The sequence below is a fragment of the Stegostoma tigrinum genome, chromosome 5 (genome assembly GCF_030684315.1).
Source record: "Stegostoma tigrinum isolate sSteTig4 chromosome 5, sSteTig4.hap1, whole genome shotgun sequence".
Lineage (NCBI taxonomy): Eukaryota > Metazoa > Chordata > Chondrichthyes > Orectolobiformes > Stegostomatidae > Stegostoma > Stegostoma tigrinum.
The window spans coordinates 55234303-55251708 of NC_081358.1; the positions used below are offsets into that span (position 1 = coordinate 55234303).

The following is a 17406-nucleotide window of genomic DNA, read 5'->3' on the forward strand; positions in this document are numbered from 1 at the left end:
TGGATGAACACAGCAGGCCAAGCAGCATCTCAGGAGCACAAAAGCTGACGTTTCGGGCCTAGACCCTTCATCAGAGAGGGGGATGGGGAGAGGGAACTGGAATAAATAGGGAGAGAGGGGGAGGTGGACCGAAGATGGAGAGTAAAGAAGATAGGTGGAGAGAGTATAGGTGGGGAGGTAGGGAGGGGATAGGTCAGTCCAGGGAAGACGGACAGGTCAAGGAGGTGGGATGAGGTTAGTAGGTAGATGGGGGTGCGGCTTGGGGTGGGAGGAAGGGATGGGTGAGAGGAAAAACCGGTTAGGGAGGCAGAGACAGGTTGGACTGGTTTTGGGATGCAGGGGGGGGGGGGGGGGTGGGGGGGGGGGGTGGAGAGCTGGGCTGGTTGTGTGGTGCAGTGGGGGGAGGGGATGAACTGGGCTGGTTTAGGGATGCAGTAGGGGAAGGGGAGATTTTGAAACTGGTGAAGTCCACATTGATACCATATGGCTGCAGAGTTCCCAGGCGGAATATGAGTTGCTGTTCCTGCAACCTTCGGGTGGCATCATTGTGGCAGTGCAGGAGGCCCATGATGGACATGTCATCAAGAGAATGGGAGGGGGAGTGGAAATGGTTTGCGACTGGGAGGTGCAGTTGTTTGTTGCAAACTGAGCGGAGGTGTTCTGCAAAGCGGTCCCCAAGCCTCCGCTTGGTTTCCCCAATGTAGAGGAAGCCGCACCGGGTACAGTGGATGCAGTATACCACATTGGCAGATGTGCAGGTGAACCTCTGCTTAATGTGGAATGTCATCTTGGGGCCTGGGATGGGGGTGAGGGAGGAGGTGTGGGGACAAGTGTAGCATTTCCTGCGGTTGCAGGGGAAGGTGCCGGGTGTGGTGGGGTTGGAGGGCAGTGTGGAGCGAACAAGGGAGTCACGGAGAGAGTGGTCTCTCCGGAAAGCAGACGGGGAGGGGATGGAAAAATGTCTTGGGTGGTGGGGTCGGATTGTAAATGGCGGAAGTGTCGGAGGAAATGCGTTGTATCCGGAGGTTGGTAGGGTGGTGTGTGAGAACGAGGGGGATCCTCTTGGGGCGGTTGTGGCGGGGGCGGGGTGTGAGGGATGTGTCGCGGGAAATGCGGTCAAGGGCGTTCTCGATCACCGTGGGGGGAAAGTTGCGGTCCTTAAAGAACTTGGACATCTGGGATGTGCGGGAGTGGAATGTCTTATCATGGGAGCAGATGCGGCGGAGGCGGAGGAATTGGGAATAGGGGATGGAATTTATTCCAGTTCCCTCCCCCCATCCCCCTCTCTGATGAAGGGTCTAGGCCCGAAACGTCAGCTTTTGTGCTCCTGAGATGCTGCTTGGCCTGCTGTGTTCATCCAGCCTCACATTTTATTATCTTTATCAGACACAGATGCCTTTCATCAAGCAAATACCACTGGATGTGCAATTTAGGAACACTTTCAGATAATAGACCATCTCCTCTTTTGCGAGATGAAACTGCCATACACCAAACTGCAAAATGAATGTCCATCTCCCTCTTCAAACAAGTTCCACTGCCTCTTGAATGAACACATCCAAGCAACTAGTTTGATAAATCTTTCATCCCAAGGATTGTGGCTTTTAATTTTAACTTTTAATGCCTGCATTTAAGAATAACATACCATCTATTTTTGGTTGTCCTGTGAAAGTGACCTGGCATCCTCTGCCACTTCACAGGGCAGAAAACCTTTAAGTTCTTAACAACCAGAAAGCCTTTTATAAAAAAAAATAATCTTATACTAGTTATTAGCACATAATTATCTCCTCCTTCTGACACTCTCAGCCACGAAAATATCAAGCGAAATTGCTCAGAATATCTTGCCCCATTTGTCGAATAACAATGTTGCATTTCTGGTTGAACAATTTAACTCACTCCATAAGTTCCATGCTTTTCAGTATTTTAAAAAATTCCTATCTCAGCCTCCTTAATCACTTTTTAGCCCAATTTGAAGACCAATCTTTCAACTGTCTTTATGAGTAAACACATTAATCCTTTCTGGTCATTCTAATTTCAGTCTCAACATTTTTTTTTTCAAAATAATAGGTTCAAATTTCCATAATATATTTAAACATGCCCGAATAATTCACTAACGCAATGCTAGATAGCCTTCTTTGATCTGTCCAATTATCTTAAAGGGAACTTTCGAGATTGGTTCTCCTTTATTATTTTTTTAAAAAATCTATTAATTAATTCAGGAGTTTTTTATTAAATTAGCTATTCCCAATATATTTCTTTGAATTTTTGGATCTTAGCTCTTTCTGGAAGTCATTTGGCCAAATTACTTAATGAGATTACTGAAAAGGCTGTGTTCCTAAATCTCTCACTCCCCTGTACAGTTTAAAATGATACAATTAACTGATGGCCTGAAAAATACCTCATTTTAACTTCACCCAAAACTGCTCTTGGATATTTAAAGTTTTGGTTAAGGGCCTCTTGTGGGGCAGTAGTAGCGTCCGTACACCTGGGCCGAGAGGTCTGAGTTCAAGCCCCATCCACTCCAGAGGTGTGTTATTAACATCTCTGAACAGGTTGATTAGAAAAACAGGTTAAATTTTTAAAAAACTTCTAACATTTTACTGAAATTAATTTTTAATTCAGCTACTCTCGTCTGGTCCTGCATTCATCAAATTCATCGTCATTGAAAGTTCAGGTAATCAAATTTACTAATTTCATCTGAAAATCCAAGTTTTTTATATTAGCAGGGTAACACACATTCTTAATTTGATTACTTCCTTCAGGAATGCCAGTTGGTTCACTAGGTATGATAGCAAATACATGTAGACCATTTGGCCTCTGTTTCACTAATTCATTCGATCGTGACTCATTTGATCAAAATTCCTATTACTTAATATTTGTTCCATTGATAGGATTTTGTTCAATACAAACAATCACACTCAATTTTTAAAAATTAAACTGACCCAGCTTCTACAGCTTTTGAACAAGTGAAATACCCAATTTCCACTGATACTGTAGAGACAACACAGTGTGAAGATGGAGGGTACAGTTCTTGCTACCTCCACGGATATTGTTGTGACTTGTTCAGAACGCTCTCAACACAGGAAATAATTTATCAGCATCCATCTAACTGAATTCTTTAATCATTGAAATACTTAATTACTTGACCCTCAATCATCTAAATAAGTAATACAAACCATTCATATGTAATTTGTCGAGATAATTTAAATCTTAAACCCCGTTATAATTCTGTGAATACCCTGTAAGAATCCTTCCAAGATCAATGGATGTTTTCAGAGAACGAGTGCGCAAAAGTGAATACAGTACTCCAATGGGGTCTAAACAAAGTTACATTCAACTCAAGCATCATGTTATTACTTTTAAGTTCCAAACATATGTCTTTTAAACCATGTTTTCTGATAATTTAAAGTCAATCAAGGTCAAATGTAGATTATGCAGCTGTTTTGCTGAACACCCCTGTTCACTAATTTGCTATTTTAACACTTCTTCACTGGTCCATTTTGAAATTGGCCTTCTACATTGTTCCAATCAAGCTCAATTGAAGCTTGATTTACTTCATCTTGTGTTTTGATTAGACATTTGATAACTATCTAGACAATAGAGAATTCAACAATGTCAGATTATTAATAGTGTTCTCATGTTCTTTCAGACAGCAAACATTTCTGCTAATAGTTCTACTTCTCATTTAATCAATTTCTCCTTGCTCCCTATCTAAGGCTTTACCTTATGTAGTTTCTGTCCCACAATCCATTCTTATTACAACCTTTTACTTCTCCATTTGTTTACAATAATGAGGAAAAATTCACTGACTTCAAATATTAACTTTCCAAAGATGCTACAAGGATGGCTGAGCAGTTGCAGAATTTTATTTTTACACTTCATATTTCCAGCATTCAGCATACTTTGTCTTTGATTATTCAAAGAACTGGGTGTCAAGGAAAATTTTCTGCCATGTTTTCTCAATTTACTTATTTCAACATACATGCCTGGTTGAGTCAAATTTGCCAGATGCTTAAGTATAGTGCAATTGTCAGGAGTATTGGCCAATATGTACAAATATCACCAGGCAGTCCAGAAATTGCGCTTCTTTCACAAGTTATAGATTACGTTATAATCATCAATTATGAGAGGTACATGCTGACAAAATGTTAAATTCTTTTATGTTGAATTAGTTTCTAAAAACAAAAAGACTTGTAGACTCAAATGTTTACAACCAGAAGGCCACTCAGCCCAATCAAGATTTGACGACATTAAATTCCCATTTTACTGTTCTTGGCCCGCAGTCCAAGAGGCTACAGCAATGCTAATAAATGTCTAAACATTGCTTCAAATGTTAAGAGAGTTTCTGACTTAACCGCCCTTTCAGACAGGGAGTTCCAGACTCCTACAACCCTCTGGATGAAAAATTCTCCTTATCTTTATTCGTAGCCTTCTATCTCCTTCCTTAAATCTATTTTTCTTTGTTATTGATCATCTAATCATGGGAAAAGTGACTTCTAATACACCCTATCTATGCCCCTTATGTTCTACACTTTCAATAGGTCTTCCCCTCAAACTTTTTTAGAACAGAGAACTTTACAGTGCAGCACAGGCTCTTCAGCCCTCCTGTGAAACCAATCTGAAGCCCATGTAACACACACTATTCCATTATCATCCATATGTTTATCCAATGACCGTTTAAATGCCCGTCAAGTTGACAAGTCTACTCCCGTTGCAGGCAGGGCATTCCATGCCATTACTACTCTCGAGTTCTGTCCTATATCTATCACCCCTCAATTTAAAGCTATGCTCCCTCATGCTAGCCGTCACCATCTAAGGAAAAAGACTCTTACCGTCCAACCTATCTAATCTTCTGATCATCTTGTGTGTGTCTATTGAGTTGCCTCTTAACCTTCTTCACTCTAATGAAAACAGCCTCAAGTCCCTCAGCCTTTCCTCATAAGGCCTTCCCTCCATACCAGGCATCATCCTGGTAAATCTCCTCTGCACCCTTTCCAATTCTTCCACATCCTTCTTATAATGCGGCGACCAGAACTGTACGCAAAATTCCAAGTGCGGCCGCACCAGAGTGTTGTACAGCTGCAACATGCCCTCATGGCTCCGAAACTCAATCCCTCTACCAATAAAACCTAACACACCGTACGCCTTCTTAATAACCCTATCAACCTGGGTGGCAACTTTCAGGGACCTATGCACTTGGACACCGAGATCTCTCTGCTCATTCACACTAACAAGAATCTTACTATTAGCCCAGTACTCTGTATTCCCGTTACTCCATCCAAAGTGAACCACCTCACACTTTTCCTCATTAAACTCCATTTGCCACCTCTCAGCCTAGCTCTGCAGCTTATCTAAGTCCCTCTGTAACCTGCAACATCCTTCCGCTCTATCCACAAATCCACCGACTTTAGTGTCATCTGCAAATTTACTAACCCATCCTTCTACGCCCTCATCCAGGTCATTTATAAAAATGACAAATAACAGTGGCCCCAGTACAGATCCTTGTGGTATGCCACTAGTAACTGAAATCCAGGATGAACATTTCCCAACAACCACCACCCTCTGTCTTCTTACAGCTAGCCAATTTCTGATCCAAACCGTTAAATCACCTTCATTCCCATGCCTCCATATTTTCTGCAATAGCCTACCGTGGGGAACCTTATCAAACTCTTTACTGAAATCCATATACGCCACATCAACCGCTTTACCCTCATCCACCTGGTTGGTCACCTTCTCAAAGAACTCAATAAAATTTGTGAGGCACGACCTGTCCTTCACAAAACCGTGTTGACTATCCCTAATCAAATTATTCCTTTCTAGAGGATTACAAATCCTACCTCTTGTAATCCTCTCCAACACTTTACCCACAACCGAAGTAAAGCTCACTGGTCTATAATTACCAGGGTTGTCTCTACTCCCCTTCTTGAATGAGGGGACAACATTTGCTATCCTCCAGTCTTCTAGCACTACTCCTATATACAATGACGACATAACAATCAAAGCCAAAGGCTCTGCAATCTCCTCCCTAGCTTCCCAGAGAATCCTAGGATAAATCCCATCTGGCCAAGGAGACTTATCTATTTTCACATTTTCCAAAATTGCTAACACCTCCTCCTTATGAACCTCAATCCCGCCTAGTCTAATCGCCAATATCTCTGTACTCTCCTCGACAACACTGTCTTTTTCCTGTGTGAATACTGACGAAAAATATTCATTTAGCACCTCTCCTGTCTCTTCGGACTCCACGCACAACCTCCCACTACTCTCTTTGACTGGCCCTAATCTTATTCTTACCATACCTATAGAAAGCTTTAGGGTTTTCCATGATCCTACCTGCCAAAGATGTCTCGTGTCCCCTCCTGGCTCTTCTTAGCTCTTTCTTTAGGTCCTTCCTGGCTAACTTGTAACTCTCAAGCGCCCTAACTGACCTTCACGCCTCATCTTTACATAAGCCTCCTTCTTCCTCTTGACAAGAGATTCAATTTCTTTAGTGAACCATGGTTCCCTCACTCAACCACTTCCTTCCTGCCTGACAGGTACACACTTATCAAGGACACGCAGTTGCTTTTCCTTGAACAAGCTCCACATTTCAATTATGCCCAGCCCCTGCAGTTTCCTCCCCCCTCCTATGAATCCTAAATTTTGCCTAATCGCCTCATAAATGCCTTTCCCCCAGCTATAACTCTTGTCCTATGGTATATATCTAACCCTTTCCATTGCTGAAGTAAATGTAACTGAATTGTGGTCACTATCACCAAAGTGCTCACCTACCTCGAAATCTAACACCTGGTCTGGTTCATTGCCCGGTACCAAATCCAATGTGGCCTCACCTCTTGTTGGCCTATCTACATACTGTGTCTGGAAACCCTTCTGCATACAGTGAACAGTTATGCCAGGAAAAACAACCTCCATGGATTGAATAGCTCAAGCAGCAACCTGCTAAGTCTTATCTGCACCCTCTCTAGTGCAATCACGTCCTTCCTAAATGTGATAACCACAACTGCATGCAATACTGCAGTTGCGGCTTAAGTAGTGTTTTGCAGTTCCAGCATAACCTCCTTGCTGTTGAATCAATGTTTCAGCTAATGAAAGCAAATATTCCCTATGTTGTCTTAATCACTTTATTTACGTGGCCTGCTTTCTTCAAGGATCTATGGATATGTACACCGTAGTCCTTCCAATCTTTAGTATTTTGAAGAATCCTGCCATGTATAGTTTCATCCCTTTCCTTGTTAACCCTTGCAAAGTGCATAACCTCACACTGTTCTGGGTCGATTTCTATTTGTCACTGTTTTGTTCATCAATATCCCATTGCACTTAACAGCCATCCTCCTCACTATTTACCACCATACCAACTTTTGTGTCACGCACAAACTTTGATCAGACTCTCTACATGTATCATGTTATATCTCAGCACATTGACAGAGTGGTTTATCCAATCTATCAGAACAGGTGTGACACCACAATGTAGATCCTAAGTAGTTCTTAGAACCCTATATCTTAACTAGAGAAATTACGAACTCCATTGTTGTCATCACATTTATTCTAAGTAACAAGGCATCGGTTCATATGATTTATGCGAACCATCACGCATTCACAGTGACAAGTTAAAATGTTGGGAGGGTGGACCAGTGCATGTATTAACTGCATTATTTAAAAGCATTACTCACCTCCTTACGAGCCATACTGCATTCAGATTGGTCCAGAAGGATGTTTAGAACTGTGCCCCATAATCCTCCAGAAATATTCTGACAGCTGGCTGCGAATGCAATGCAGCCATTTTCAACCAGAGTCAACGCTGATCCAAGACCCAAACTGCCAAAACGGACCTAAGATAATATGAACAGAAATTTGCACACATTTCTGACACTGACCAAAACTACTGCAATAAATCATAAACTAAATCACTGGCATAAATATACATTGTGTTTCAAATTTAGAATCATATTATGTGAAGCAAATGAACAGAAATTAAATTCAGGTCTGTGCAATTTCTGCATATAAAACCATAAAGTGTGTAAACAAAGGAATGTAAACTGTTTGATGAAGCAAAAAAAATCAAGTTAATAAATAATAACAAACAAAAAACAGGTCATCAGGAAACAACAACATATCAGTGATGAGACTACCAACTTATGTTTCAGTAGCAGCACGTGATATAGTGGTAACATCATTCAACAAGGAGAAATCACATCTGCAAATAATATGATAATCTATTCACTTCTTTAAAGGGTGTGAACTAATGCTAATCTTGCTAATGTTAAGAAGAATGTGCAAAATTATGTATAAATTCAACTTGTGCCATGCTCCAGTGCATCACTATTGAATGGTTTGTGAAATTGTACTGTATGAGCACAAGAAATCAGAATAACAAAGCAAAAGAAAATATTGACTCAGCGATCCATTTTGACGTAATGGCTAATTAATAGAAAAGCAAGAAACCCACAAACCTCAGGGTCTCGGTCAACCCAAAGTGGAATGAGCCATGCCAGACCTAGTTGTGAAGGCATTTGATTCTCATTGTTCTGTTCATCTGCCAAAGACCACAGTGATATCCAATCCTGTTACACATATAAACCAAAATGAATGCCAAATACCAGGACAGTTTCATTCATTTCAAACATACGTGGTTTCTGAAACCACAAAACATGGTGGCACAACCTAAATGCTAAACTTGAAAGCATCAGCAGACTGCTATAGATTGAGAGTCTACTCCAGCTATCCTCAGATTCAATAACAGCAGTGTTTCCTGCAGATGGAGCTCATATCCCTTCAAACCAGTTATTTTCCTGTAACACAACGTACCCTCCCACTGGTGCACTGAATGGAGTACTACTGTGTGTGCCTTCATGTTAATTCTATGATGTTTCACAAGGCTTGAATGAGACAGTGCTAACTGTAAATCAATAATCTCATTTATGTTACATGCAACGTGTGAATAAACAGAATAACATTATTTTAACGTATTTTGTAATGCTCCACCTAAGATTAAAACTGAAACAGTACGTCCATTAACACGCCACTGTCAGGTAACTGAACAGTTAATTTTCAATGAGGTGGCCCTAACCTTATAAAGTGAGTTCTGAGCCTTGGTGTCTAACCTGCATTACTGATTAGTACAGAATAAAAGTCCCTACCATGCTGATAAAAAGCGAAAGAGTTGACAACTTTGGTCCTCCTCCACCTCTCCAGATGCTAGCTGAAATAACATTCAAATTAATAGCACCTTCTGAAGTGTAAGCATCCCTGACCGCTATACCTACTAGGCTCAAATGAATGGAAATCATTCTAATATATTACATGTGATATTTACTCAAATGTCATTCACTGCCTTAAAATGATGTGCAAAACAATATTCACTTCTCTTGCCAGTTCATTCAGATTTATTTTGCAATCCTAAAAATTCATCTGGTCTATGACTACATCTGATGTGGCATTTTATTTAAAACACTAGTAACTTGACAAACTATTTCAATTTTTTGTAGATAAAATAAAATTCAAGTGCTGAAACAAAATACAGATTAGCATTTAACATGACCATCCTTTTAGTGCAAGTGTTAATGATTAGGTGAGTTGACATTTACAAATATTGATATATACTTGGATTTATGTAGCATCTTTAACAATCTTAGGAAGCCCCATCTTTAACAATCTTAGGAAGCCCCAAACTGTTTCACAACCGTTTAAGTACTTTTCCCAAATGTTGTCAGAATATGATGCAAAAGACATCAGTTAACTTGCAACACTCAAACAGCAACGAAGTGTTGGTCAGATGGTGCTATTAAAAATAGGTGTTCATTGATGAATAAATAGTTGCCATCATAAATGGCAAACTCCCTTGTTCTTTCAAAATAGTGCATAAGAACTATTATGCTAACTTAACTGAAGAGGTCCATGATTTAATGTCTCAAGTGAAAGATGGCACCTCCAACAATACAGCACTTTCTCAGTGGGACTTCAATTTAGAACTATCTGATTCAGAGGCAAGATTGCTACCCACTGAGCCACAGCTGACACACAGAGCTGTATTCATTAGCTGTGATAAATTTGCATAATCCCAGTTAAATACACATTTCGATGAAACATCATCTGAAGTGAATTTGAACAGGATAATGATAATTTACCACTATTAAAAAAAACTATATTAAGCAGCAAAGAATCAGGGTCAATAAAGCAGAAGGTGTAAATGCTTCACTCAAACATCAATGTGGGAGGAATGGATTTGAATTCACGAAACACTGGTGTCAGTGCTGGGGAATGAGGAAGCTGTTCCAATGAGATAGGGTCTGCATGAGACCATAGCCTGACGAATCGTATGACGAGGGCTATACTTAGGACTTTTAGCTAAATAATGGGGGAGTTAGATTCAGTCGCATGGAAAATGACACAAAGGAAGGTGGTTTTGGTTATTAGGTCCTGTAGGATCTCTCTGCAGGAATTCCTCAGTCTAGTACCTAAGGTGCAACCACCTTCAGCTGTTTCATCAGTGGCCTTCCCTCCATTACATAGTTAGAAGTGTTTCTTGATGATCATATGAGGTTCAGCATCATTTATGACTCCTCATATACTGAAGCGTGCTTTGTCGAAATGCAGCAACACCTGGAGAATTTCCAGGTTTGGACTGACAAATTACATTCACAACACACAAACGCCAGAGGTAGTAGGAACTGCACATGTTGGGGAATGTGAGATAACAAGGTGTAGAGCTGGATGAACACAGCAGACCACACAGCATCGTAGGAGCAGGAAAGCTGATGTTTCGGGCCTACACCTTTCTTCACAAAATGGGTCTAGGCCTGAAACGTCAGCTTTCCTGCTCGGCCTGCTGTGTTCATCCAGCTCTACACCTTGTTAACACAAATGCCAGGCAATGATCATCAACAAGAGAGAATCTAATGGTTTCCCCTTAACATTCAATAGTGTTACCATGCTCAAATACAACATCTTGAGGACTATCAGTGACCAGAAACTGAACTGGATTAGATAAATATAAATACTTTGGGTACTACAGCAGATTAGAGGCTGAAATCTTGTAGGGAATAACTCAGCTCCCTACTCCAATCGGCAGGAGTCAAGAGTGTGGTAAAATCACTTCCACTTGCTGGAAAAGGGTCCTTTGGCTCATTATGTTCATGCTGGTTCAGGGCCAGCCTTCTACTTTAGTTTTTCAGTATTTGGCCCATAGCCTTGTATGTTGTGGCTCTTCAAGTGATCATCTAAATGCTCCTCAAAGGCTGTGATGGTTGTTGCCTCTATTTTCTTTTCTAGTGGGTTACAGATACTGATCATCCCCTCTGGATCAATAAAATATTCTTCCTTAAATACTGTCTAAATCATCTACCCTTTGTGCTCTCTGGTTATTAATTCCTCTACTAAAGGAGAAAAAAAGTTTCTTCCTATCTATGATCCTCAATTTTTTTGCATAGATTTTAATTCCCTCAGCTGTTGTGACAAGATTTGAGTGCACAACCCGCAAACCCTCCGGACTTCTAAATCTCTGGATTACTTAATTAGTAGCATTACCACTGAGCCAACATTTGTCCTACAGAATGCAGCTCCAACATACATGCTTGACAAAATCAAAGACAAAGCAGCCCAGTAGATTGGCATCAATATCCACAAATATTCGCTCCCTCCACCACCAAAGCATAGTGGCAGTTGTGTGTATCGTCTCTAAAATGCACTGCAGAAATGCACCAACACTCCTTAAACAGCACCTCTGAAACCCACGACAACTACCATCTAGATGGAAAAGGGCAGTAGATGCACAGGTACACCATTACCCACAAGTCTCTCTCCAAAGCACTTACAATCTGGATTGAAGTATATTTGTTTCTTCAATATCACTAGGTCAAAGTTCTGCAACTCCTAACAACATTGTGGGTGCATGAAATAACTGCTGGGCTTCAAGAAGGCATCTCACCATCTCCTTTACAAGATCAATTAGAAATGGACAATAATTGCTGGCCCTGTCAATGAAGGCCATAATTCATGAATGAATATAAAACAAAACTTCACAGCAACTTCAATATCACATGCTGTATGAATGTTCACTTTCATTTTGCATCTGTCTTATATAATCATGAAGCACAACCAAATGCTAAATTCAACTTTAAGAATATAGGTTTATAAAAATATGTGGTTCATAAAAGAGTGCTATTTATGCACAACTTTACTGATGATTAACAATGATGCCTCTGCTGGGATTAAAATTGCTGCAATTTCTGAGATGAATACGCCAAAGAATCAGAGGACAAAACATTTTCCTCAGTGGTCTGGGGTGGACGAATCGGGAATACATATTTTGTCAAGCACAATGCACTTGTGGGATGTTAGTTTCCGGTCCCCCTTTGGGTATTCCCCTTGCTTGTTAAGAATTTACCTGGTACCAATTCAATGACAAGTGTTTAATGCTTTTAAAAATAAGGGCATGTCACTGCATGAGATAAACGTGCATGGCATTACAGGTAATATATTAGCAAGGATATTGGTTAACTAACAGAAAGCAAGGTGTGGATATATAAGTGTTTTTCTCATTGGTGATCAGTGACTAAGTGGTGTGCCTCAGGGATCAGATTTGAGATTGTAATTGTTCATAATTAAATAGATGATTTAGAGTTTGGGGCCAAGTGTAATGTGTCAAAGTTCACAGATGGCACTAAGATGAGAGGTAGAGCAAAGTGTGCAGAGCGTTAAGAGATTGGGCAACAGTATAACAGATGGAGTATAATGTTGATAAATGTCAGATCATCCATTTTGACAGGAATAACAGCAAAATGAAGCATTATTTAAATGATGAAACATTGCAACATTTTGCTGTGCAGAGGGACCTGGGTGCCCTTGTGCATGAATCACAGAAAGTTGGTTTGCAGGAATCGCAGGTCAATAAGAAGGCAAACGGAATACTGTCCTTCATAACCAGCAGGATGGAGTTTAAAAATAGGGAGGTTATGCTGCAGCAGTATAGAGTGCTGGCAAGGCCGCACCTAAACTACTGTGTACGATTTTGGTCTCCTTACTTGCACCAGAGGGAGTGCAACGGAGGTTCACTGTTTGATTCCAGAGTTAAAAGGATTGGCTAATGAGGAAAGATTGAGCAGACTGGGACGATACTCATCGGAACTTAGAAGAATGAAGGAAACATAAAATTATGAAGGGAATACATAAGATAGCAGCTGGGAGTTTGTTTCCATTGACGAGTTAAATTAGAAGGAGGGAGGACAGCCTCAAAATAAGGAGGATCAGATTTAGGACTGAGTTAAGGAGGAATTTTTTCACCTAAACAGTTGTGAATCAGTGAGAATAGTGAAGCTGTTGAGGCTATCTGTTGAATGTTTTTACGGCAAAGATAGATTTTTGAACAGCAAAGGAATTAAGGATTGCGGTGAGCAGGCAGTTAAGTGAAGCCTTGATTTTATTTAACAGTGGAGTAGGCTTGGCGGGCCAGATGGCCTACTCCGGCTCCTATTTCTAACGTGTTTATGCTGTTTGACTTGAAACACATAACATGTACTTTCACTATTGCAGACATAGTATCTTTTAGGCACATGCTCCCAACAGCATGAAAAATAATCACGGCTCTCCAGTTCTCAAAACATTTCAAAATTAACTAGTCTGGCATGCAGTGATGGCAGCTAAGGGGTAAAGAGGTTGGCTGCCATTCTGTATATCGCAAAATACTGAGAGTGAAGAGTTGAATACTTAGCTAACCCACTTTTTGGGCTGAAGAAGGAATGTTGATCAGGATATCAGGCAAACTCCATGTTAATCTTTGAAATCGGCCAAATGGAACAAGCACACAAGGGTTTGTGTTTTGCACGTTAACTGAGAAAAGTCTCCCAAGCAATGTAATGCTATCTTTACTATTGCATTGGAGTATGCTTAGATTATGCACTAAGATCCTGAAGGGAAGGCCACCAAAAAAAAAAACTATTTGTGCTCATAATTTAAGGAAAAGAAAACACCAAATGCAAAAAAACTAGAATTAGTGACAATTTAGAAAAGATATAAACAAGTTAATTACTCAAGCTGTGGATTGCCAAAATCGCACTGCTATACATTGCTCTCAATCTACAGAATTATTTTGCATAAAATACTAATGAGATCGTAAAACAATTTACATTTTTCTCTGAGAGAACTACTGAGCATTAAATTAGCTTTGTAAATGTAGAATCTTCAGCATCTGTTTTGTGGTTCTGTAATTTTGTGTAGCAATCATGCGCATGTTTCAAACGTTCCATATAGTGATTTTATAATGTTAAAATTAGTGTCTAATTTCTTCAATAGTTATATTTATTGTTACATATATTTAATATATGGTGTTAAGTGTTTTTGCACATGTTATACACAAAGTGTAGTCAGTCAGTCAGGAAGGGAAAGAGTAAAGAAGGGAGGGAGCGGGCAAGCCCTGGTCTCAGCCCTGCGATTCTGCCACCATCTTGAATCAATATATACGTAATTCTAATCAAAGTCCAGGACTGGTACTGTATTTAAATTAATTCCAAGCCTGGATTTAATTAATAATAATTCAGATAATGGAGTGCACTTTTGAGTGTCAAACACAATGCAAATTGTGGTCCACCAAACGATGCTGTTTAAATGCTGAATATCAGGTCATACAAATACATGAATGATTTGCACCACTAATGTTATGAGTCAATGTGATGGTACTAATAGTATTAATCCTGATATTTATGTAAGGGCAGAAGCCAAATTGATATGTTGACCAGCTGTCAGGTGTTAAAAGAAGAATGCAGTCAATAGGCCATAACTGCAGTTCCTGGAAATCAGGAGTACGAAAGGAAGAAATAGATGCTGGGAGTTTAAAGCTCAGGAGGACAGGTCAAAATTTGGTTGTTGTAACAGGAGGAGAAAGCCAAGGAGGACTGTAAGAGTGTAGTAAAATGCACCAATGTTATTCAGTTGGCAGCTTCCATCTCCCTTTTAACGCAAGGTTTCCCTAGCCATGGGAGGCTGGTGTAGCATCTGTTAAATTTACATTAGGCTCCCACTTGCACTAATTCAAAAATGCTAACCAAATTCCTAATGCTCACCAGGAAGACAGCCACAGGCCCCAATACTAATTAGTCACTGTGAAAACTGAATTGATGCATATCAAAGGGTTAGTGGTAAATTGCCATTTTTGACATTTCTAATTCTTCATTGCCAAACATACCTCACTCCTCCACTATGCATATTTAATATCAGTTGACTCAGCAATTTTAGTAATGACAGAAAAGGTACAGATTCCTAAAACATAATGACCACAGAATTGAAGTTCTGCACTTGGAAAATTACTTAGGAGACATTGGCTGTGTAGTAGTTTTGTTAGACTATTAACCTAGAAATGGGCAGATGGAACTTGAACTCAATAAAAATCTGTAATTCAGAATCTGATGATAATGGCCCTCTTGTGGTGTAGTGGTGCTGTCCCTACCCTTGGACCAAGGGACCCAGATTCAAGCCTCATCTGCTCCAGAGGTGCGATAACATTTCTGAAATGTTGATTAGAAAAATAGATAAATATTTTAAAAAGTCTAATGATGACCATGAAACCACCGTTGATTATTTTAACAACCTATCTGGTTCATTAACGAACGAAACTGCCATCCTTAAGAAGGGTCCCAGCAAAGGGTTTCAGCCCAAAACACTGACTTTCCTAACCCTCGGATGTTATTTGACCTGCTGTGCTTTTCCAGCTTCACATCTATTGACTCTGGCTTCCAATACCTGCAATCCTTACTATCACTATGCCATTCTTACCTGGCTTACATGTTACTCTGGGCCCTCAAGTGAGTTGACTTTCGACTTAGGGATGGACTATAAATTCTGGCCTATCCAGAAAGACCAACATCCCATAAACACAAACAAAGCACTTCTCACTAACCACAGCTTCCAATTATGTACTTATCTCCACAAGAAAGGCTAGTTTTCAAACAAAATTCTTTCATGGCAAGTGAGCATTGCTGTTGCTGATTCATTATTGTCTATTTCGGTGAAGAGCCTCATGAGCCCGTCAGGTGTAAATACACTTAGGCATTGTGAGGAAGAGGTTTCTAGGATTTTGAGCCAGAGATACTGAAAGAATGGTGATATTATTCCAAATCAGGGTGTTGTGTGCCTTGGAGGGGAACTTGCAGGATGCAAGTAAATCTCATCGATAATAAATACTGATTCCAGTAAATGCCAGTGGTAGAGGGACTGAATGTTAAAAGTGGTTGGTAGAATGGTAACTAATTAAACAGTTCCATTCTTGATGTCATCAAATATTTGAGCATCATTGGAATTGCAACTGTTCAGGGAAATATTACATCACGCACCTAACTGCTGCTTTGTAGATACAGGACAGGCTTTGGTGAGATAGGAGAAGACTAGGTTACCACAGCATGGCTGGCTTGAGATTCAGTGATGAAAAATGTCATTGATTCTAGAGAAGATGTTAAGATTATGTTTTACTGAAGATGATCATTATCTGGCATCCTTGTCACTTTTCAACTAAGCCTGAATGTTACCTAGCAATTGCTGCATATCAGCAAAAACCGCGTGAGTATCTGAAATGACAGGTATGTAACTGAACACTTCATGACTGAACATTGCCACTTTCTGAACTTCCAATGGGAGTTTTGGGGGTGGGGAATATCATTCACTGATGAAGCATCTGATATTGGTTGGGCCATTGGCACTATCCTAAAGAACTACTGCAGTGTCTTGGAACTGATGTGACCTGCTTACAACAGTAATACCTATTTTGCTTTGTGCTTGGCATGATTCCAACCAGAAGGCTTTCTTCTTGATTTTCATCAACTCTAGTTATGCTTGGATGTCATACTTGGTCAACTTCTATTCTGACATCAAAGGCAGTCCACCATGACCTCAGCTCTTTTGTCCACATTTGGACCAAGACTGAATGATTCTGACGGAATCTGAAGTTAGCATCCAGTCATGAGGTTATTGTTGTGCAAATGGCAGGACACGAGGTATATTAAGCCGTCTCACCATTACATAATCCAAATTCAATGGAATTTGAGAAGAATTTGGCATGGATAATATTAATGTAACATGAATGCTACAGAATTTATGAACTGTATGCTATCGTGCTTAAATCTGGCAATGCGCTTACAAGCAAAACACCAGAAAATCTGTTTTCTCTAAAAAGGAAGCTTGGTGTTCATCAAACATGCAAGCATCCTGTTGATACTCATACCTTATCTTTGGCCTGTGTCATCATCTCATAGGACAGCTGGAGCAAGCAGATAACTGCACTCTTTGTGACTCCTTTACCCATGAAAGACATTGCATTTCCGCCCCATTCCACATAAAATGATGAAATGACCTGTTATTAGCAGAGGTAGTACGGTCAAAAAAATGAAAGTTAGAAAAGACAGCAATGAATACAGCAGTGAAAGTATC

The 17406-nt window shown here is 40.2% G+C and overlaps 1 protein-coding gene across 3 annotated transcripts in view; it reads right to left on the bottom strand.

Moving 5' to 3' along the window:
- The window catches only part of rttn (rotatin), a 317909-nt gene that overhangs the window by 178079 nt on the left and 122424 nt on the right, over nucleotides 1-17406 (bottom strand). For all 3 annotated transcript variants that reach the window (XM_059646005.1, XM_059646006.1, XM_048529420.2), the window contains exons 29-31: nucleotides 17201-17329; nucleotides 8448-8558; nucleotides 7668-7826 (exon numbers count right to left, since the gene is read on the bottom strand). In XM_059646005.1, coding sequence (XP_059501988.1) covers nucleotides 7668-7826; nucleotides 8448-8558; nucleotides 17201-17329 — 399 coding nt within the window. The remainder of the gene's footprint in view (nucleotides 1-7667; nucleotides 7827-8447; nucleotides 8559-17200; nucleotides 17330-17406) is intronic.